Below are 23,229 nucleotides of genomic sequence, written 5' to 3' on the forward strand. Positions count from 1 at the left end.
GTGGCTGAGAAAGTCAAAGGACAGGACCTTGTGGAAAACATTAGAGGAGGCCTATGTCGAGAGACCAGCTGTTTCCTAGCATTAAAAAATATATATATATTTAATATTTAGATATAAGTATTGTAAATTTTTTAACAGCAATAAAGGCTTATTATTATTATTATAACAGTTTTAAAGTACCACTTTTATAAACGTTTACAAATTATCACACCATAAGCATGTTAGAGCATAAAATATTATACAGTTAAATTAAAGATATCCATATAAATAAAGCTGAAAAAGATTCACTCGTATATTGAGATAAAATTTCGACGGCGTTAAGATTCTATATTATCAAACGTTTCTAATTTTAATATCTATAATTAAAAGTGCACTGGCATCCAGTCGAAGCTCCGACCGTGGAAACCGCCTTCAAACCAAATTTAAATGATGAAACTTCTCAACTTATTCTTCGTTCGTTTTATATTTAGTAGAATACTTATTCCCGTCTGACTCAATTATGAACTGCCGAATGTTTTAAGCGTAATGTAAATTCCTATAGCTTTAAGCCAGTATGATTTGAAGAAAACATGGAGGGATATTTAGTTAAATAGAACGACTATACTTTTATTAAATCAAAAGTATATTACATATTTATATATATTTCTTGTGTGCGTGTGTTTGTCACTGAACTCCTCCTACGTCCATTTTTTTTGATGCGTTTGGGTGGCACCCTGGATGGTTTACATTCACAAATCATCCCGGCAAATGACGCTGCAGTCGGTATTTAGGTTATTTATCTTTCCTAGAAATAATTTATATGGCAAAACAACGTTTGCCGGGCCAGCTATGTGTTATAGTGTATGTATAATTCGGTTATAGCTTTGTTCTATATAATTTCATTCGTCGTATTTAATACCAAGGAATGTAACAAAATACGGTTGCAATGAGATATTCCGACGTCATAAAATAAAACGATTAGTGATGATGATGCTTCAACGGTCTTTTGGATGAGAGTCATTTATTATTTCTTTAATTCTTATTTATAAAGCATGCAGTCCAGTTATTCTTTAGGAAAAAGAGAAAAAAAAAATGCCGCATCGTTTGAAACTTATTTTACTATTAATTATATTTACAACAACATCAACAAATGCTTACTATAATTTACATTAAATTGTAACACAATAGCTATACATCAATTTTCTAAGGGTTAATTTTATACACAGGTCCGTATATGGTGTAGCTACAGTAGTTTAATAAAATACACTGATCCCTAACAACAGGTTAGCCTGTTAAGATCCTAGAGGCTCAGAGAACATGAAACTACACGAACACGCATGCCTTAACATTTCTTACTTTGTTTTTGGGGAGAACGAAGGAATCCTACTTAATGTTATATGTATGTTGTAAAAACGTAGGGCATATTTATATTTATAACCTAAAAACTGTTACTGATTTTTGTATATCTTTTATATTGCACCTAATTAAAGCGATTACAAATTGAATAGTGCGTGACGTCAATCCAGGGTTGTCAAGGTTACATTTATCTGAACAAATAAACTGATGCAATAAAACAAAAAAAATGCATATTCTTTTTTTGGTACACTTGCTGTTTGAGTTGTACCGTCTAAAACATCCTGTTGCTGAACAACTGGCGTTCGAGTCTCCGATGTGATAGATTTCAACTAAGCTAGTGGGGAGCAATGTGGCGCGTTCCATGTGAAGTGTATCAGCAGATCACCTTACCACCACGGAACGTAGAACCAGCATTCGTGCCACCACCACCGGGCTTAGCGGTAGGCAGTCTATCTGGAACCTGCCTAGAGGGCACCTTCTTTCGTGTCCCAAGATACCCGGTTGGTTTGACTTAGAAAGATGTTTCCATAAGCCTGGTATCAAAGATGAAGCTCAATGTCGGGATGTCATTGAAGGATTCATTGAAAATCATTGGAAGTTCATTGTCATTCAATGGAAGCTCAATGATATCCCGACTATCTTTTGTCTTTGGATACTTTTTTATTGTTAAATAATTGACATTTTATGTGCCTACTATATTTATTTAATTTTTGGATAAGATACATTCCAACACTCAAATAATTTTTATTTATAATTTAATCTACCAAGTCATTCGATTTAAGTTTCGTGTAACCGAAGTTTATTTATTTTATTTCTTTAATTATTTACCGCGCATCTGTATAATGAAATTCTATGAAAACAAAGTTCAAGTACTCATAATATTGTTATTAAAACACTTCAACCATGAAATCTCGGTAACGTTTTGAACATACAACATGTTATTGGTCAGAATTTTTAATTAGACCACTTAGATCGTATAAGTGTTTTGAAATTATCTCTACTACCCGCGAAAACATTCAAAGAGTATTATAATACTATCTCGATGAAATATTTATTTATCCAGAAGGCACTAGGCTATGTAATGTTTTTTACTAAAATATTAATTTTGGTACGTTTATAAAGTCGTTGTAGTTTCACTGCTATACCATTTAAGTAAAAACATGCCTAATCATTTCAAAAGCTCCGCAATATCATTTATTTTTTATGAATTGTATTTAACATAATTTCGAAATTATATTCCCAATTTAGCTAACATACTTAGATAACATATTTAAAATTTATTATAAAATTTAATTATATAATGAAATGAAATTACAAACAATTTAAATTAATTATAAATATATGTCAAACAATTAAACGTAAGTATGACGAAATGCATACAACTCACGAATAAAAATTTAAAGGACAAAATTAACATTTTTCATTTTCGACCAAAATCGAAAAAATAAAAGCTATAAAATTCTAAATGGTCATTACGTTCTTTACATTTATGCACAATTCAAGCTTTCGCACACAGAATATAAACAATACACCGATATCTACACTAGAAAAGATTATCATCGACAGATGAGGCTTTCCTCCCTGGCCGCGCAGATCCCATGCGGTGGTGCTAGGAATAGTTTCCCGTTTGCACATGCACACAACTGATAAATGTTCTGGTGATGGGGATCGTGCGGGTGCTGTGCTGATGGTGGCAATGGTAGAGCCGATTTCAATTTCGGCATGTAAATACTAGGTGCGTCTAAACGTATCTGAAATAGATAAAGGCTTTAAAATATATTGTATAGTTGTAATATATGTACGTGCTCAGATAAAGAGGTAATAGAAATATTTTGAAAAAAATCTACTTTTTTGATGGTTCTGTTTCTTACCGATCCGGCTATGGATCTCAGTCTGAAGGTTGTGAGGCAGCTCGCACTTATGTCGCCAGCTCTTGACTCCAAAGCTATGTTTTGGGCTGCATGCATTTCTAATGATCTTGTAGGAGACTCCAGCCTAAATAAAAGTAAGTGTAATTCAAAGAGATGAAAAGAGAGAAGAATCTGTGGATTCTATTTTGATGGAAAAATTTTCAAATAATAATCAGGGTGTTCTCTATAGTACTTGCTGATTCTATTTAGAGCTTAGCGGCACAGTGGTAAAATTGTACGTAAAAAAATGGTTTGACTTTGTTTCCGGTAACCGATTAACAATTAGTGCACCATGATCTGCACTAAAACATATCGCGAATTATCTTTTGGTATAAACTGAACTTAAAAAGATTTTTTCATTTTCCTTTACTCAGAATTACTTATTTATGCAATACTAGCGACCCGCCCTCGCTTCGCTTCGGAAACATTAAAACACACATGAAACCAAAAAGAAAAAAAAAATTTAAAAAAGTAGTCTATGTTCATCCGGGACAATGTCGGCTTCTAATGGAAAAAGAATTTTTCAAATCGGTCCAGTAGTTTCGGAGCCTATTCGAAACAAACAAACAAACAAATCTTTCCTCTTTATAATATTAGTATAGATGGATTGTTTAAACAAAAAAAAAACTAATAAAACTTACACTAATGGTTTCGCTGGGGGTGCCTTTACAAGTGAGGTCTGGACTGCGGTATTCAGTGTCACTCCAGCTGAACTGGAAACCGTTAGTGTATCCGCTCCTATGGTGACGGAATCTTGACCGGCTCCCAGTAGCAACGCTCCTCTTGAATCTCTCACTTCAAAGCGACCAACGTTGAGTTCTAAGCGGTCATGACCTAAGGAATTTGTAAACTTGTTCTATAAGTGCTGACAAATTCTATTATATATTATAATATTTTATACATATATTATTTATTTATTGCTTACATGGGTAGACGAGCTCACAGCCCCCCTGGTGTTAAGTGGTTACTGGAGCCTATAGACATCTACAACGTAAACGCCACCCACTTTGAGATATGAGTTCTAAGATCTCAGTATAGTTACAACGGCCTTCAAACCGAAACGCATTGCTGCTTCACGGCAGAAATAGGCAGGGTGGTGGTACCTACCCCGTGCGGACTCACAAGAGGTCCTACCACCAGTAATTACGCAAATTATATTTTTGCGGGTTTGATTTTTATTACACGATGTAATTCCTTCACCGTGGAAGTCAATCGTGCACATTTGTTAAGTACGTATTTCATTAAAAAAATTGGCACTCGTCTGCGAACACCGTTGCATCGCTAGATACGAATGCACCGGACACCTTATCCTTTAGGCCACGACGGCTTAAGCTACAGGTTTTATATACTAGGATATAGAGAGTACATGTGCAATAAATATATTGTAATTTAATTTTTAAATTCATTGTCCAATAAACATCTTTAATCACACTTTATAACCGAAAACGAACAATTTTTGCAGTTTATATTGAAACTCCGACTATAACACCATTGAAGAGAATTAGAAAAAAATCCTAAACTGATTTGTAATTGATTGTAAGTTATAATTTAACAGAAACATACATTTACAATTTTATGGTAAAACAATATGTAGTGTATACAAGCGATAAATTAGGATTTGTTGTGTTGTAGTTCAAATATAAAATAGGAGCATATTCTCATATGTATCCATCAAATTCGCGTCAACAAACCGCGGGCGATTCCAAAACACCTGGCGATAGGGCGGAAACAAAAAACTTCAACTCTCCCATCTTGGGTGATGTAGCGAAAATAAACTCTCAAAAAGTTTTATAGAAATTGATTGAAGCATAAGACAACACATTTTTGTACTATTCATGTTTTATATCCACTAAAAGTTTTTTTTAGTTACCTAAGAATAATCTACTTTGCAGCAATCCCTGTGAATCTCGAGTTGACACTGAGAAGTTTCTGGTAGATTCGATGGAAATCGGTTGACCTCTCCGAGATTTGATACTTGATGTAAATAGAGAATCGAGTACTAATGCTTGCCCGAGTAGCTGTAGTCCTCCAGGAACTATTCTGAGCTGACCCATTCCTTCCTAAAAATTAAAAGGTTAAATTAAAATTTTATCAGATTGTCGAATGCAAAACAAAAAAATTGACTCACCGAATTAAAATCCAAAACTTTGAGAACCCAAAGCGTGAGAGCTAGATTAATGATCATCATAAACATAAGCGCAATGACAAGTATATACAGGCATTTCTTCCTCCAACCGTAGATGCCAACTTTGAATTGGCTATTATAACTGTTTCTGATCGAGTCTGGCTTTGTGTCTCTGCCCGCATTGTTGTGCAAGATTGGCTCCGGGGTGATCTTGTCGGCGTACGGTATCCTACAAGAAAAATAAGCCTTTGAAACAATGCAAACGTGCAGCAAACGTCCAATGTTAGAAGTTTGTTTACACAACGGAATTGCACCGTAAGAAATGTGAATGTAAATGTTTTTGAACTATCCTTATGCAGTCTTCTTTGGTTTGAACATAGAAAATTACGATCAGTGTTAATATAAAATCTAAATTATTTTAGTTTTAATTTAATAAATTATTTAAGCTAAGGATCTCTAATTCTATATCTCATATCTTTTTGAAGGCTGATTGATTTTAAAAAATTCACTGTCGTAAGCAAAATTGTTATGCGTGTGTTTAAATTTGAAGATGACATGTCAAATTACTTTAGACTAATCATGAAAATTTATTTCAACTTGTTTTTGATAGACGATAAAAAAAAAGTAAAGCACATGATGATTAAAAAGTACTGTATATTCATCACGTCACCTCAAATGAAATATATTCATGGAATCGATTTCACAATTCCAATTTGTCGCGGAGGTACCCCAGGTCGTCGATACCGTCGTTCTGCTGTTTCACACCCCACACACACACATCGTACTAGTTAAAACAAATCCTTTTAACTTTGTATATATCAGAAATACCCTTAATCTATCTATCTATGTATATATAAAAATGAATTGCTGTTCGTTAGTCTCGCTAAAACTCTAGAATGGCTAGACCGATTTGGCTAATTTTGATCTTGAATTATTTGTAGAAGTCCAGAGAAGGTTTAAAAAAATGCTCGGAATTAAATAAAAATAACAATTTTGTTTTTCCTTTGATGTGTCCCCTGTCGGAGGGATTCCTTTTGTTTATTTTATACAAAAGTTTAGGTCTTTTATTTATCGATTGAGGCTCTACGAAGTCTGCCGGGTCAGCTAGTGAACAATAAAATTTCCTCGCCACAACAAAAAAAAATTACAAACTGCAGCTGTTTTGATTGTGAATCGTTGGCGTATGTTTTACAGGTCACCACTTCTTAAATTACAAATTAATTTACTTATGTGGTGCTACGCAGAAGATTTGTTAAGACAATTCACGTAGGCACGTAGTTAAATAATGAATGAAGAAGAAGAATAATATAAGATAGAAGAAGAATAGAACGAAATTTCACTCGCTAAAACACCCCAACCGATAAAATATAATACCTAATAATGCAGATACTAGAAATAGCGGACGGCTTTATCGCTCAGAGCGTTTACTACTATGCAACATTTTATAGGAATGGATTAAATAAAATGAATATGGGTGTTTTTACATCTTTTACTGGTGGTAGGACCTCTTGTGAGTCCGCGTGTAGGTACCACCGCCCTGCCTATTTCTGCCGTGAAGCAGTAATGCGTTTCGGTCTAAAGGGCAGGGCAGCCGTTGTAACTATACTGAGATCTTACAACTGATATCTCAAGGTGGGTGGCGCATTTACGTTGTAGATGTCTATGGGCTCCAGTAACCACTTAACACCAGGTGGGCTGTGAGATCGTCCACCCACCTAAGCAATAAATAAAAAAAATCTGCTGGTTAAAAAAATTAATTAGTTGCCGGATTTATCAATTCGATTTAGTACTTTTGACTATTCAACAAATCTAAAGGTATATATTTAATGTATTGTTATTTATTAATGAAATTAATACACGAGTATACCTACACTCAGCATTGGTGGTTATAGATTGAAAAAAAAGGGTGAAATTAATATAATTCGGTATAATTCAGTCATCAAATATAAAAATATTCTTCATTGAGATTTTATGAAGAATATTAAAATGGAATCAATATAATAAATGTAGCAAAGGTGAATAACGACGTACGGGGAACAAAAGTTCTGCCTATTTTATGAATTTTAGTTCAAAGTGTAACCATATCCTAAAGCATTTGAGACTTTATGGTCACACACCGAATTTGGTGGCGTTACATACGTTTTAGGCTCCAGGTGGGCTATGAGCTCGTCTAATGATACGCGCTAATCATAAATCTTAAAATATGATTTAAAAAATGAAGTAACTTTAAAGTAACTGGTGGTAGGACCTCTTGTGAGTCCGCGCGGGTAGGTACCACCGCCCTGCCTATTTCTGCCGTGAAGCAGTAATGCGTTTCGGTTTGAAGGGTGAGGCAGCTGTTGTAACTATACTGAGAACTTTAGGACTTATATCTCAAGGTGGGTGACGTATTTACGTTTTAGATGTCCATGGGCTCCAGTAACCACTTAACACCAGGTGGGCTGTGAGCTCGTCCACCCATCTAAGCAATAAAAAAAGCATATATTTTACGACTGGGTTATTGTCATTATTTCAAATGCAACTCATCTATTCAGTGGACGTGTATGAAAGTACAAGATCCGATAGTTGTAGAACCGGCTGGCGTCAACGAGGGTAATAAATTTAGTAGGATTCGAGTGTGACAGGAGCATTGCTTTCTGAAAAATCCCGACATGATTACCGAGGCTTCAAGACTGTTCATATATTATGAAAATGTTAAAGTTTTCGACCATGTGCAGTAATCTATACTAATATTATAAAGCTGAAGAGTTTGTTTGTTTGAACGCGAATCTCAGGAATTAATGGTCCGATTTGAAAAATTCGTTCAGTGGTAGATAGCCTATTTATTGAGGAAAACTATAGGCTATATAACATCACGGTAAGACCAATACATGTGGAGCACCAATAAAGAATGTTTCAAAATAGGGGTTTAAATAGCTCCTTGACATTATAATATTATTCAAAAATATTTTCACATTCTACGAAAATGAAGTGGAAGTAAAATTTAGCGTTATGCCAAAGTAGCTATTCCACGCAGACGGAGTCGCGGGCAAAAGCTAGTGCTCTAATAAAACAGAAGGTATTTTTTTTTTATTGCTCACAGCCCACCTGGTGTTAAGTGGTTACTGGAGCCCGTAGACATCTACGACGTAAATGCGCCACCCACCTCGAGATATAAGTTCTAAGGTCTCAAATAAAGTTACGACGGCTGCCCCGCTCTTCAAACCGAAACACATTACTGCTTCACGGCAGAAATAGGAGGGCGGCGGTACCTACCCGGGCGGACTCACAAGAGGTCCTACCACCAGTGATGATAAAGTAATTGACAGATGCTTAAATTTCGTTAGCGACATTTTGAAGATATGTTTCCATATACACAAGGTCCGAACAATAACATTTGGATCGTCGATCTACCGAATAATGTCATCCGAATAATGTCAATGTCATGTAAAAGATTTTTCCATTGTCGGTGACCTTACACATGTAATCTATATTTTTCATAATTTACCCGCAGCTACTCATGACACAAGAGTAGCTACTAAAAATTCTAAAGTTGAGAAGGTTACAGTAATAAAACGACTATTAGCTCAATAAACTATGGCAAAAATTTGATTTTAACATTAAATAAAGAATGTTATATAAAATAAAATTAATATAAACATGTTGCAAAATACAAAAGGCGGTATATATTTTTTATATAGTAAATGCTAAGTTTTGTAGCTAGTTAAGTAGGTGCTAAGCTTTACGGTTTATAATAATTTTTTTTAAATGCACCTACCACTAGTACAAAAGAATTGCGTGGAGATCGGTAGTAAAATAACGCGAGGATACTACTAATTTAATGGTCAACTGATGACGAAGTCGCCTTCTGATTAATGCCCGGCCAGATTAAGAGTTAAGTATGTAAAAGTCAGAATTTTCATATTTCAAGCAACAGACAGGTTTTAATGGGGTTGAATAAACTAAGCTCCCGGTCACTCAACAACCCGCCTTAGATCACGCAGACAGGAAGCAAGCTAACAATGGTTGGCGCCACATCTACGGTGCGGCTGGATCGTCAGGCTTTCCCAAACACACCTAGACCGCATAAACTGTACCCTACAAGAAATATGTCGAGGAGTGTTTTAATAGTAGTGTTTCAAATACATTTTGAAATCTTAAACTTTAACACTATAATGTAAGGCAGTAAAAAAATTAATATTCAAAACCACGTTTCAAAGCGTGCCAAATCCGTTCATTGTTTTTATATGTTTTGTTTTTGAATTGCGTAGTGTTTAGTACAAAGAGGCGTTCTATGGACCGACCATCTCGTCGCGAAACGTGTCCGAAGAAATTCACCATTCGAGACTGTACTATACCAAATAGACGCTGCTTGATGCCGAGTTCCTGAAGTATCGAGACATTTGTACGAAAGTCGGTCCACGAAACTCCAAGCATTCTTCTCCAGCACCACATTTCCAGAGCGTCTATTTTCTTCCTTTCCACGTCTCGCACGGTCCACGTCTCAGCAGCGTATAGAAATATAGAGAATATTAGTGTTCTAACGAGCCTGATCTTTGTGGTTTTGGTTATGTTTCTATTTCTCCATACTTTCCTCAGCCCGTCCATCGCCGACCTCGTGACAGCCATGCGCCTTCTGATTTCGTCCATGCATCCGCCATTATTTGAGATTAACGCCCCAAGGTATATGTAGGACTGGACCACGTCGCAACCCGCTATTTGAGTCACGTCCGGCGAGTTATTCATAGCGCGATCGACAATCATCACCTTGGTCTTACTGCGGTTAATCTTTAATCCAAACTCAAGGCTCACACGTTCCATCCTCGACAGTAACTCCCCCAAGCATTGCGCATCAGTTGCAAACAAGGTGGTACAGGGAAGCGTTGATGGTACAAGACCGCGCGGGAGGCCACCAATGCGGTGGACCGACCAAATTAAAACTGCAGTGGGAGGTCCCTTAAATGAGTGCAGTAGAATGGCTTCGAGCAGGGAGAGATGGCGCGACATCGTGAGACGCATCAAGTCTGCCCCTTCCAACACTACATGACGATCACGACCACTCTGTCAAGAGTGACACGACTGAGAAGAAGAAGTGTTTAGTATCTTTCCAAAGTTATTTGTCGGGGTAAAGTCCCTGATTTCGACGCAAACATTACACGGAGTTTTCGGAGCGAGTGCTCATGTAGGATTTACGGTAATCTGAATACAATAAGAAGGGAGAGCAACGAATATATGCTTAAATTCTCTTGAGAATTGATACGTGTTTATTGAAAATTTTAAATTATTGAAATTTGCAAACTACTAGAGCAACTTCGTTTAAAAGTCACTATAGTTTCTATGAAAAACTCATAGGGACCACTATGAGAATGCCTCTAGTCTAATGTAGAACATAAAATCATCTTAATTTTATAGAGAGGTAACTTTATAACTGTAATTGTTGAAATTGGGCACCTAAATGATTGGAACCATGGGTACTGGCGATTGGCATTAAGCAGACCGCGAGTTTGTCTTCCAATAAAGGCCAAAAAAAATGTAATTACATACCTATCTGTAATCACATATGTATATTTTTCTTGGGATGATGTTGGTGATAGGATCGATTCATAAGATGAAACAATTGATATATTCCATAATTGAATCGGAAAAAAATATGTAGATTTTGTTTCCGTAATCTTTTACGGAGCAACGCAAAATAAAACAAACAAAGTTCGTCAGAAGATGCGCTTTGTAAAGTAATTCGCTAAAATTCACCAGAGAAACAAAAAAAGCAGTTACAAAAATAACGATAGCGAAATCGGGCACAAAGCATTTGTGCACTTTATCTCTCCGTCCAGTCTCCCAACACGTTTGGAGGGTTTACGCGGCATTAGAAACCAATTACAGGACCAATACCTACTTATTGGTTTCCCCTATCCTACGGATGGGTGAATTATATTTTTAACATATTTAAATACGTCTAATATTTTAAGTTTTTGAACGAAGTTCCTTATTTATGGGACAATTCAGAGGGGTACCCTACCGGGAAAAAGCGTCCGTAACGTAAGATTTTTATTATAACGTACAAAAAATAACATATTTTTATTATATATTTTTTATAAATCATTGTGAATAAAATAAAGTTGATAACTTTTTAAAGTAGTTTTTTTATCAATAAAAAAATCATAATAAAAAATGTATACCCGAATAATTATTTCCTTTATCGTTTGGAGCCTCTGGGTTTGCGGAGGGACTTCGGTTCCCTCTGTATTTTATACCGTATGTTCCATGGGGAGTGCTCTGAGGAATTGTTCGAGATGATACCAGCATCTCGTTTTTACCATCGCACCGCCCGCCACCGGAGTAGAGTTCATCCATACTACCTGGAGCCACTGCGGTCATCCACAGTGCGTTTCCAGAGATTTTTTTGCCACGTACCATCCGGCTATGGAATGAGCTCCCCTCCGCGGTGTTTCCCGAGCGCTATGACATGTCCTTCTTCAAACGAGGCTTGTGGAGAGTATTAAGCGGTAGGCAGCGGCTTGGCTCTGCCCCTGGCATTGCTGAAGTCCATGGGCGACGGTAACCACTCACCATCAGGTGGGCCGTATGCCCGTCTGCCTACAAAGGCAATAAAAAAAAAAAAAAAAGAATAGAACTTAAAATTAATATTTTTATAATAAGTAACTTCGTTCCTATCCGGTGTCCCACGACACCACACTTCGTTTTTTTTTATTTATTAGATGTGTGGACGAGCTCACAGCCCACCTCGTGGTAAGTGATTACTGGAGCACATAGACATCTACAACGTAAATGCGCCACCCACCTTGAGATATAAGTTCTAAGGTCTCAGTATAGTTACAACGGCTGCCCCACTTCAAACCGAAACGCATTACTACTTCACGGCAGAAATAAACAGGGTGGTGGTACCTACCCTTGCGGAATCACAAGAGGTCCTACCACCAGCCGTTTCTTTATTTAGCTTATTTAGACAAATTAAGTCACAGTTCTCCTTACCAAAGCTCAAAAGGAAGATTAAGGCCTTGAGATACTTAAGAAGTCTCAATTGATTTTGAATTACTGGTACTCTAATCATAATTACTACACGTTTGTTAATAATATTTACGAACGGATAACACCTATAACTCTCAATTTGAGGGACTAACTTTGAGACATCTTCCGTCTGAGTGTCTTTAGGCAACATTTTGTTATTGACGTTTAATGAATGAATATTCGCAACCGTTAACAATTAATTTACATTAGACTAAAACGCGTACAGGAACATTGTAGTATTGCATTTAATACATAATGGAGATAAAAGGTAGGAATGGGGTGGAAACTAATAAATTCTCAGTGCGGAAGCGTAAACGATGTACGCAGAGAGAGCACGTAGCGGCGCTCCGTAGCGGCTACGAAGCTACGTAGTCCGTAGCCGTCTGTGTAGCCGCGTACCGCAAATGAGCCATATTAATCATTCCCATTACGGCACCTTGACTTCTGAGCTTCCTCTGAAGCCAGATTTCGTGTAATGAGCCAACCGTTTTTTTTTTTCTTTTTCAAATCTTACATTAGATGTTCTAGTAAAATTTATGCGATTATTCTTATACACAAATCGTATTGTGTTGACATGAAAAATAATCAGTCTTAAAGTCAGTAAAAATCAGTAAAAAGAAAAAAAAACATGACTTGATTTTCGTCGCCAAGTATGATAATTTGAGTTGGCAACGATGCAAGTAGCTATGGTGTGAATAAAGATATTCACAGAAAGACTGTCAAAACATAAATCCTAAACTAGGAACAATTCTTAAGGAGAGGACATTTAGTTACAGCAACGTGATAAATGTGTCGCACTGTTTTACATTTGTCAGAACTATACACAGTGGTGTCGAATGCGAAATTTTATCGATAGCCGCATTGGATGTCCGACAATATTGATTGGGTTATGTAAACATAATATCGACATTTGTCAAAGTGTCATAATATACTGTTATAGCATTGTTATTGTAGTCACTGGTATACATTTTACATTGCAATTTGTCTATCAATATACCAAATTAGTTGTCTCTTGGCAACAGTAACCCTACTCAAGTTAGTTGATACGAATTTTTTATTTATTACAGTGGCAAATTGTGCCTTAAGTTTTGAAGGGTGGATAATTATCTTAATCTAATTGCAATTCAACAGCATTTTTCAAGGTCGTACCACTAACAATATTATTAAGAATCGAATCAGGACCAAATCGTGTTCAAAAAAAGGTATACAAGTCTTCCTTACCACGCCGGATAAAACTTCGAGAGAAAAGGCTCACTAGAATACAATTATGAATATAAAATTCTATCATTCAGTTATTTGAACCTTAAAAGCGCGTACTTTATTTAAGATAGAGTTGTACAAGACTTGTTATATTGTGTATGATTACAGCGCTGCTCAGTTTAACAAATAAAACTATATTTATGTAGTATTTGATTTGTTGATTAAATACTTTAAGCCTAATCTAAGATTCTGTCTAACTCATTTAGTGTTGGCAGTAAGGACTGTTCTTGACTTTAGCCTTGGTACTTCGTTCTATATATTTCTACTGTGAGGGAGGTTGGTGATAGGACCTCTTGTGAGTCCGCGCGGGTGGGTTCCACCACCCTGCCTATTTCTGCCGTGAAGCAGTAATGCGTTTCGGTTTGAAGGGTGGGGCAGCCCTTGTAATTATACTTGAGACCTTAGAACTTATATCTCAAGGTGGGTGGCGCATTTACGTTGTGGATGTCTATGGGCTCCAGTAACCACTTAACACCAGGTGGGCTGTGAGCTCGTCCACCCAACTAAGCAATAAAAAAAATAAAAAACCGTGAAGCTATTTAAGTTGCGACTTCTACCTAATATTCATAAAGGATAAGAGAATTATTCGCAATGCGTCTATGTGGTTCCGGTAAACGGTGTGCCTTGAGCTCTGCTCCCGGCGTAATCTAATCATTATTAGGAAACAAATATCTTATAACTAATCACCATAATTCACATTTTATAAGCGTACAGGGTTAGTAAGAGTTAGAGTATGTGCTAATTGACCGATACACCGCACGCCCGATGTCGGAATACGCGGCCGCTCCACATTCGTCAGCGATATTCCACTAACGAACCAAAATAATGGCTATTAAGTTGAATAACGCAGCATTTCGCTTTACATTACGCAGCGTCGCTAACGGATCATTCCCGGTGCATAGACACACTGGACATTGCAGTTTTCATGAAACTATTTTACAACAAGCAATAAAACGAATACGCGGACACAGATATAAAAGAGTAAAAGGCTTTTATACATTTTTTTTTATTTTCGAACGGAAATTTACAGCTCAGTTTTGACTGTTTACGACTTATTAATAGCACAGTTGGATGACAGAATATCAGATATGTTGAATGATGAAATTCTATTTTTATTAAAGAAATACAAAATGACACACACAGTTGAAGCTGTTAAAACTTTAAAGATTTTATACGATTTTCATTAAATACATATTTTAATACGGACCGATGTATCACGAGGAACTGAAACTGTCAGTCTCCAGGCGGCTGCGTAAGCTCAACTGATGGCTCCACCATAAATCGAGTTTTCAATTTACCAATGACGCATTGCGAAGACAATGCGCGTTTAGACACTTTCGGCTTAGTTTCTAAGAACACATTTATCTCATATATTTCTAGTGAAACCTACAAATAATATATTTTGCATAAATAAAATAACTTCTGGCATTGCTGATGTAAATAAAGAACAGTCACTACTTTCCATCAGGTAGACCATATGCTATTCAGCTTACGAAAACAATACAAGAAAACTTGTGTATATTTATAGAATTATAACCAATATTAGAAATTATTACAAAAGACATCAATATTAACTAACCAACGAGTGTAATTAAAATTATATTACAAATAACAATTGAAAGTGTCACATATGGCGGCTTATTTAAATTTCTTCCAAGCAACTGTGTATGGAGAGGTATGATTTCACGATAATTTAAGTAATGCAACTATTTAATTTAGTATATCATCTCATTTATAAAGCTGGGTGCCAACCAAATATTTCTGTAATCATTCTGTAAATAAAAATAAATGCATTCGTTATTTCGTGAACTCGAATGACCAGACAATTGAAGCTGTAATTTATTAAACACACAAAGTCGATACAGAATAGTGAAAACGCATGAAGTTTTAAAAAAATTATCTACTAAACTATTACAAATTTATACATAGTTTTCGTATGAAAATTATTCTCTGTTATTACTTTAAATTTTTGTTCAATGGGGAAAACAGTCGGTCGCATGCAGCAAAATGCAGCCTAGCTCCCATTACATCGACCATAAATCAAAAGCATTGAAACGTTCTTCCTCCTTCGTGTCGGAACACCTTTGATGAAAGACCGATGTATGAACTATGAAGTAATAAATACAGGATTTCGGACGTATTACGAATGTCTGTTGTTTAATTTCAAACTACACAAATTCCAACTAAACATAATAAATGTTTTAAATTTAAAACAAGAGAATCCTCTCAAAAGCGTGGCCTATTTATTTTCCTTGATATATGTAGCGAATTGTTTCTACGATTTGTAATTCTTCGCGTACGTCTTGGCAAGTCCGCGACGGTACGGAACAAACTGCTTAGAATTATCGCTTGAAAAATACGAGCCGAGTTCCATTGTGTTATAAAGTAAGCTAACATATAGGTTCTATATAAAATATCTATGTATCGATTTGAGCCGAAGCGGGAACTGATCTAGTCCGTAATTTAAATTTCCGTTTACGGCATTATGTTTAAATTGATTCACTTTGATTATTAATGAATATTTTAAATCATTATTTTGACAGCTTTCCACGGTGCCAAAAAAATATAATTCCTTGAAGATTTAATAGAAGTTTTACATGTCATTTTCGTAGTGAATCAAAACATTAATTTGCCATAAATGCTTTAGACAATTTGTGAATATGGAGAATTGAGGCACAATGTTATTCTGGAATATTTTTATTTCAGTTCGAGCACTAAGGAATAGATAGCTACGACTAAGTTCGGAGAGGGCATGATAATTGAGATTTATACAGTGGTTGGACTAACTCTGCAACGCGACACCGATACAACCACCTTATTCATTCATTTTACACGCTTTGTTCCCTGTCTGTATTTACAATCGAATTTACTCTATCACTGGGACTATAGCTACAATAAACTGAATACAATTATAGATTTGGTTAACGACAAAAACTGTTTACTTAAAAATGGTTTCTAAAATTCAATAATTTAATTTAAAAGAAACTAACATGTCGTATTAGTTAAAAAAAACATTTGTTTTTTTATAACATTTAAAGTTATCGCAGTTCGGACTAAATGCATCATATATATTTTCTATAACATAAAAAATTCTCGCAGTTCGGACTAAATGCATCACATATATATTCTATAACATAAAAAAATCTCGCAGCTACGAGATTTTAATATATTTTCTATAAAATAAAAAAATCTCGCAGTTCGGACTAAACGCATCATATAATATATACAAATTTGGACGACATAGTCAAACAGGCTGCAGAGATTCGGTGCAGGCAATAGGCACAGGGCGTCATGTACGGTTAATACCTTGCCTCGGAGACATGCCCGCTCGGCTCAGCAAAACGTCAAAGGCAAATTGAAAATTAATTTATGCTTCAGAATTATTACACACAGCTCTCTAGGGAGCTGCAAATTAACTCAGTTTAATTATATTCTTCTGAAAGTAACAATTTGTATTTTGCGCAGTTCAATAACATTGTATTTGAATCGGCCATTTGTAACTTCTGTTCACGGTTTTCTGTTGCGCGACTAACTAATGTGTTAATTTGGCTAATTACGTGCAGTTGCATCGGTTGCAATCCAAAAACAAGTTCTAATTGTGTGAAATTACACGTTCGATGATTGATTATGAATGAGTTCAAATTCGGAATGTATATGTAGCCAGCGCGATCGGAACCCACTCGCGGGAGGGTTGAGAAAGAGTCGTAAATACACTTGGTGGCGCTCACTTATAAATTAGGATCATAAAGCAGTTGCCAAAGTTTGTTGGCGGCACGACGACCATAAAACAACGCTTTCGTCTCGGAGGGGATCGACGCTGCGACGCTTGTCTCTTGCAACGCTTGTGATCTTTCAATTTGAATGGATTATTATGAACGCCGCGCGCGATCGTTTATAAAGATTTAAAATTGAAATTGAAACGTATTTTGTTGGAGCACGCGTCGTATGAATATTTGTACGTTTTAACAAGCATAAGTACATACTCGTATTATTTTAAATTAGTATCTACTATATCAAAAATTCGACTCAATTATGAATCCGGTCATCGTTCTCGTCGAACCCGTCGCTTGCGACGAAGGGCTCGGCGAGTAAATTAACCCATAGACACAGCCCACTGAGTTTCTCGCCGGATCTTCTCAGTGGGTCGCGTTTCCTATTCGGTTGTAGATTCTGCGATGCACTACTTTTTCTAAGGTTAGTGTTAGCAACGTCGTCAGGTTAGAGTCCCGTGATCTCACCTACTTGTTAGGACTACGCTGATATAGCCTCTCAACGCTATCGGCTTAGGTAGGGAAAAAATATATATTGAACATTGATTTAAAAATATGAAATGTATTTACTAATATGGTAAATGTAACACCTAATTAATTAATGACTTCTGAAAAATATTTAGGTATCAGTTAGTATATAAATCCACCTAAGGATCGTAATAATAATGGATGGATGAAGGTTTTTTTAAGGTGGACTAGTCTACCAGTAGCCGTAGCTACTACCGGTTGTAGTGCATATTGAGTCAGCACGGATACGTCCTACCAACATGGCCCTCCCTACGGCAAAAAAGCTATACGTTATATTTTAAAGAATGAAACAGATACGATATTCCGTACTCCTGTATCAAGATAGGTGGCATCATTCACGTCATGATGCCCATGGACTCCGCTAACCATTTATTTATTGAGCGTATTTGAGGCTCGATATAGTAACTACCACAACTAGAACACTGGATGCCTTACGAATTAACCATGAAGGTCAAGGGTTCGGAAATTTTCATGCAAATCGTTTCATTCTGCTTTGATTATTCAGTATTATCATATGTCCACTGTGTACAACAGTTGTTTTATCAGAATTTGTCTAGATAATATACATTCGGTGATATAAAAATTATGTCATAACATAAAATCATCCAAAATACCAATGAACATCACCGAATATGAAACGTGTGGCCTGTCAATGTTCAATTAGTCATTGTATAATGAACAGTGTGACATAATTCTGGTGCTTATTCTCACTTATTTGTATTCAGTTTGGCTGACTAGCAAAACGCATACAATCCATTGTGTTTCAATTGACGTTTCGAGAAATAGGCAAATGGGATCTTAAACCACTACAAAATAAATGATTCTAGTGGATTTCAGAGATTAAAATTGTCGTATACGCAATTATAAATGTCTAAGCTGACCTTAAGTAGTTCAATAAACAGCACTAAAAATCAAACGGTCTCTCAAAAACTTCTTTCTATACATATTTTTTTCAATTACTTCCTTAAATTATAAATTGAAGAGCCCGGACGCAGTGCTCTGATAAATTGTTCAATACTGTTTCATAGCACGACTTATTGTAAAGTTAATTATTATTAATTACTAAATGGCACTACGCCGGCATACGAAGTTCGCTGTTGGCCATTAAATTTTTATGTTTAAAATATTGTGCATTCAATTAGTTCAAAAGAATAATATAAAACTCAGTGAGTCGTCCGTGACTACGATAGCTGTGAAGTATTCGAAAGGTCGAAAATAATTTTATATAATATAATAATAATATAATAACAAACGCAAATAATAATATAATAAATAAAAAGTTTTTGATCGAAAAATTTAGGTGACAATTCACCTTTACTGTTTTCTTCAAAAGAATGTGGCTCTCTTTGGAACCGGGGCCATAATTTACACAGGGACAGGATAATAGTCTCACCTCATGCAAAATCACAATATACTCACAATACCACTACAAGAATAAAAGTAATTACGTAAGAGAATAACATGAGGATGTTATCACTGGGAGGGGTGATGACATTAGACGTAGCTTTTGTTTTTTTATTGCTTAGATGGGTGGACGAGCTCACAGCCCACCTGGTGTTAAGTGGTTACTGGAGCCCATAGACATCCACAGCGTAGACACGCCACCCACCTTGAGATACAAGTTCTAAAGTCTCAATATAGTTACAACGGCTGCCCCACCCTTCAAACCGAAACGCATTACTGCTTCACGGCAGAAATAGGTAGTACCTACCCGCGCGGACTCACAAGTGGTTCAACCACCATTAATAAAGAAGATGTTGTCGGCATACCCATGTTTCCTTAATAGCCAAGCAGATTAAGATAAATTCTCACATACTTGTTGATACGTAAATAAAACTACACAATATGAAAACACATTCCGGCCGATATGTTAGTTTCTTCGTCATTTCGAAATCGTGAAATCGCTTGGAAGTAATTCGCGAAGGCGGGTTTTCCACAGACGCTTTACTTACAGCACTCGAAGTAAGTTGGAGGCAAACTTAGCCGTCTCCTTCCATTCAAACACTCGGTAACGACAGATCGTTTTTTATTCATCCCCTGCTTTTGAATGCATGAGTGGCATTCCAATATTTCAAACTAATTCTTAAATAAAACTGCACTCTCAATTTTGATTTTCAGATAAGTAAGTTATCGTTATCGGTCTTAAGTAGTTTTACTAATTAGATATCCATAGTAAAATAGTTATTTTTGTAAAACAATTTTAAACAAAGACGAACGCAACAAACTCTTCTTAACTAATGGAAAACACTTAATAATTGACATTAAAATTCTCTTTTTTTTAATATTTCTCTATCGAACTGATCTGGAAGAGATCGTTGTTAAAACCAACATCCTTTTTTTTGCATCTTTTCATATAAAAAAAAAAAAAAAAATTCTGCAAATTAATGCATAAGACATTTTTTACATAATCATGCATACTAAATTTTAATACAATATTACCGTAAAATACAATTTTAAAAATTAACATCGATCTTCAAATTGACAAAACTTGACACGCACTCATGAAGCAAAGAAACTAAAGCCTGTATATATTAAACAAAGTTTTACAGCTATAATTTTCTGATATCAGTGAAATACAGGCCGAGGGTAACATTATTTTAAGTAGGGTCACTATAATCTCCTGAATGACGGAAATGGTAAGAAATAAAGGAACTGTCAGAGTATAATAGGATATTGAAACTAACCCGTGAAATTGAATTGTAAATTTTCATTTCTGAGCATAGTAATTTATCAAATGATTAATTTTACGTAAATTACTCATGTAGAAAATATTTGAATCATTAAACTTTTTTTCCAATTCCAACGGTTAAAAGCTTTCAGTTCATTCTTATACATATAGTTCGTAAGTTTTATTATGATTGACCGAACATAATCTATACTAATATAAAATTGAAACAGTAACTTCTGTTCCAAAATTGCTGTTACAAAATTTTTATAAAAACATTGAGATACATTTTCCCACAAAGATAGTTTATGTAGATAATGGCCGTTACAACTAAGATGCTTTTTGATTTTTCTTCCAATTAACTAGCAAGCTATGGGCCAGACAATGACACATTTTAAAACCGGAAAATTTAGAAAATACAGGATACCTAAAGCGAGAATATAAGGTCAGATCAGTTTTGCACTAATCTTTTCGAATTTCATATTGTTGTTGGTTGTACCGTATTTTATTATGCTTGGAACATTTTTAGGATACTCGTATGAACCAATGTTCGCTTAATGATCGAAGTTCGACCATAATCACTGGGTACTCTAATACTTAGATATTGATTTTATGTATTATATATATTTTACTGTTATTAATATTTTGTAAATATCATATCTTTTCCTGACCCCGCTGAGTCAGAACCAGCCTGTCGGGTCGGAACGCGTTACACCGCCGACCGGGTTGCTCTTCCACAGTAACATACATACGTACCTCAATCTACTGAATTTCTCGCCGGATCCTGTGAGCGGGTTGCGATTCCGATCCGGTGGTAGATTCAGCGAAGTACTGTTCTTGTTAGGGCTAGTGTTAGCAATTCTCTCAGGTTGAGCCCGTGAGTTCACCTACCAGTTCGAACGTAGCTAGAATAGCCCCTTAGGCTACCAATGATTAGGTAGGCAATAATAACGGTACCACCGTCGTATCTTTATCTGCTATGATGCACTCGTGGCTTTGAAGAGTAAAGCAGCGATATAAAAGTAAAACAAGACCTTAACTATCTAACTACTTAACTACCTTACTACTACCTTAACTACCTTAAAATCTATAGACGGGTCACGGTATGCGTGATGTGATATGGGCTTCAATAGGTATCAATATAGATACGATGATAGATAGATATAAATACGTATTTATAATATGACTATATTAAGGTTACATAATATTTTAAATGTTAAAAAAAACTAAAAATCATGGATTTATCTTTTACGAACAAAAATCCGTCTATTGTAAATAAAAATTGTTATACTCAGAATATTTTAAGAGAACCAAATTTTTTTTTCAACATCTTTGTGCAGAACTGATGTCATTCTTCGTGGGAGTAGCATTTGTATGAATAATTGAGTTGAGACGAGCTTGCTCTCCGGGGCTTTCGATAGAATACTAGGATCTGATCAGTGATTGTGTACGATAAATCTGTGTCTCTCAACATCCAGGCTGTTTATTCCGTGTAAATATTTTATATGTAGTGTATAGGAACTGGGTGAGATCATTCAATAAAGCTGTCATGGCTTCTTAAGATTATATTTTTACAAAAAATCTAGATAGCACGAGCGCTTGATGAAAATAATAATAATAATGCCCGTATAGTTCGCCGGTTTCTCTCCCAATAGTCCCTAACGCTCCGGCTGATTGTTGCCCACCTCGCCGGAGTGTGTCCTGTCGTCTTCTCAGGCGAGGCAGTGTGTAATACAAATAATAATAAATTTTTATTTCAGAATTAAATTCCATATGAAGTGTTAGTAATACATGTATGAAAAATCATAACGTGCCACGCGGTGTTTTACACGAAAAAACATTAGGTAACTCAATATTCAAATTTCATGTTGGAAAATGAAATGTATGTTTGCACAAGTACTGACTGAATAAACAATTCAAACTCCTGTGAAGACGTGAGGTGCAACACAAATCGCCGAAACTCGCCGAAGTGAACCAAGCGCATATCGACCATCAGATTCTTTCTGACATTAGAAATCTTTCTAACATTAAACTTTGTGCGTTGTCAATTTATCAGTCACATTTACTTTTTTTTAATCACATAATCTATACATATAAATAAAATTAGAGTGTCTGTTTGTAGTATTGAAATAACCGCTTTTTGCTACATGCATATCAATATACCTCGGTACATACTCGTACACCAAAATAACATTTTTTACAATTTTTGTCTGTCTGTCTGTTTGTTCCGGCTAATCTCTGGAACGGCTGGACCCATTTTGATGAGACTTTCACTAATAGGTAGCTGATGATATAAGGAGTAACTTAGGCTACTTTTTTTAGACTAGCTTCGCCCCGCGGCGTCTCCCGCAGTTATTGTCCTACCGCGCGCAACATGACGGGCTTCGCCTATCAATAATAGCATTTAATGTCTCCGAAGCCAAGCGAGGGCGGGTCGCTAGTAGTTAATATGATTATTGAGTACAATAAACAAATTTGTAAATATATAAATATACAGCTAAAGAGCATAGCATACATGCATCGGAAAATGAATAATTATTGCAATTAACTGCCTTTTATGAAGTTTTCCGAATAATGAAATAAACTGCTACCGAACTGATTTCGTGATTCCAAATATTTTAATTGACA

At 35.8% G+C, this 23,229-nt stretch overlaps 1 protein-coding gene across 4 annotated transcripts in view; it reads right to left on the reverse strand.

Annotated features, from left to right (window-relative positions):
• Window positions 1-1,084: 1,084 nt before the first annotated feature.
• The window catches only part of LOC114248537 (delta-sarcoglycan), a 46,099-nt gene continuing 23,954 nt past the window's right edge, over window positions 1,085-23,229 (reverse strand). For all 4 annotated transcript variants that reach the window (XM_089732576.1, XM_089732575.1, XM_089732574.1 and 1 more), the window contains 5 exons: window positions 5,374-5,599; window positions 5,116-5,305; window positions 3,887-4,079; window positions 3,207-3,330; window positions 1,085-3,086 (listed from right to left, as the gene is read on the reverse strand). In XM_089732576.1, coding sequence (XP_089588702.1) covers window positions 2,892-3,086; window positions 3,207-3,330; window positions 3,887-4,079; window positions 5,116-5,305; window positions 5,374-5,599 — 928 coding nt within the window. In that variant the 3' untranslated portion in view covers window positions 1,085-2,891. The remainder of the gene's footprint in view (window positions 3,087-3,206; window positions 3,331-3,886; window positions 4,080-5,115; window positions 5,306-5,373; window positions 5,600-23,229) is intronic.

Source organism: Bombyx mandarina, chromosome 13 (genome assembly GCF_030267445.1).
Source record: "Bombyx mandarina strain Sakado chromosome 13, ASM3026744v2".
Lineage (NCBI taxonomy): Eukaryota > Metazoa > Arthropoda > Insecta > Lepidoptera > Bombycidae > Bombyx > Bombyx mandarina.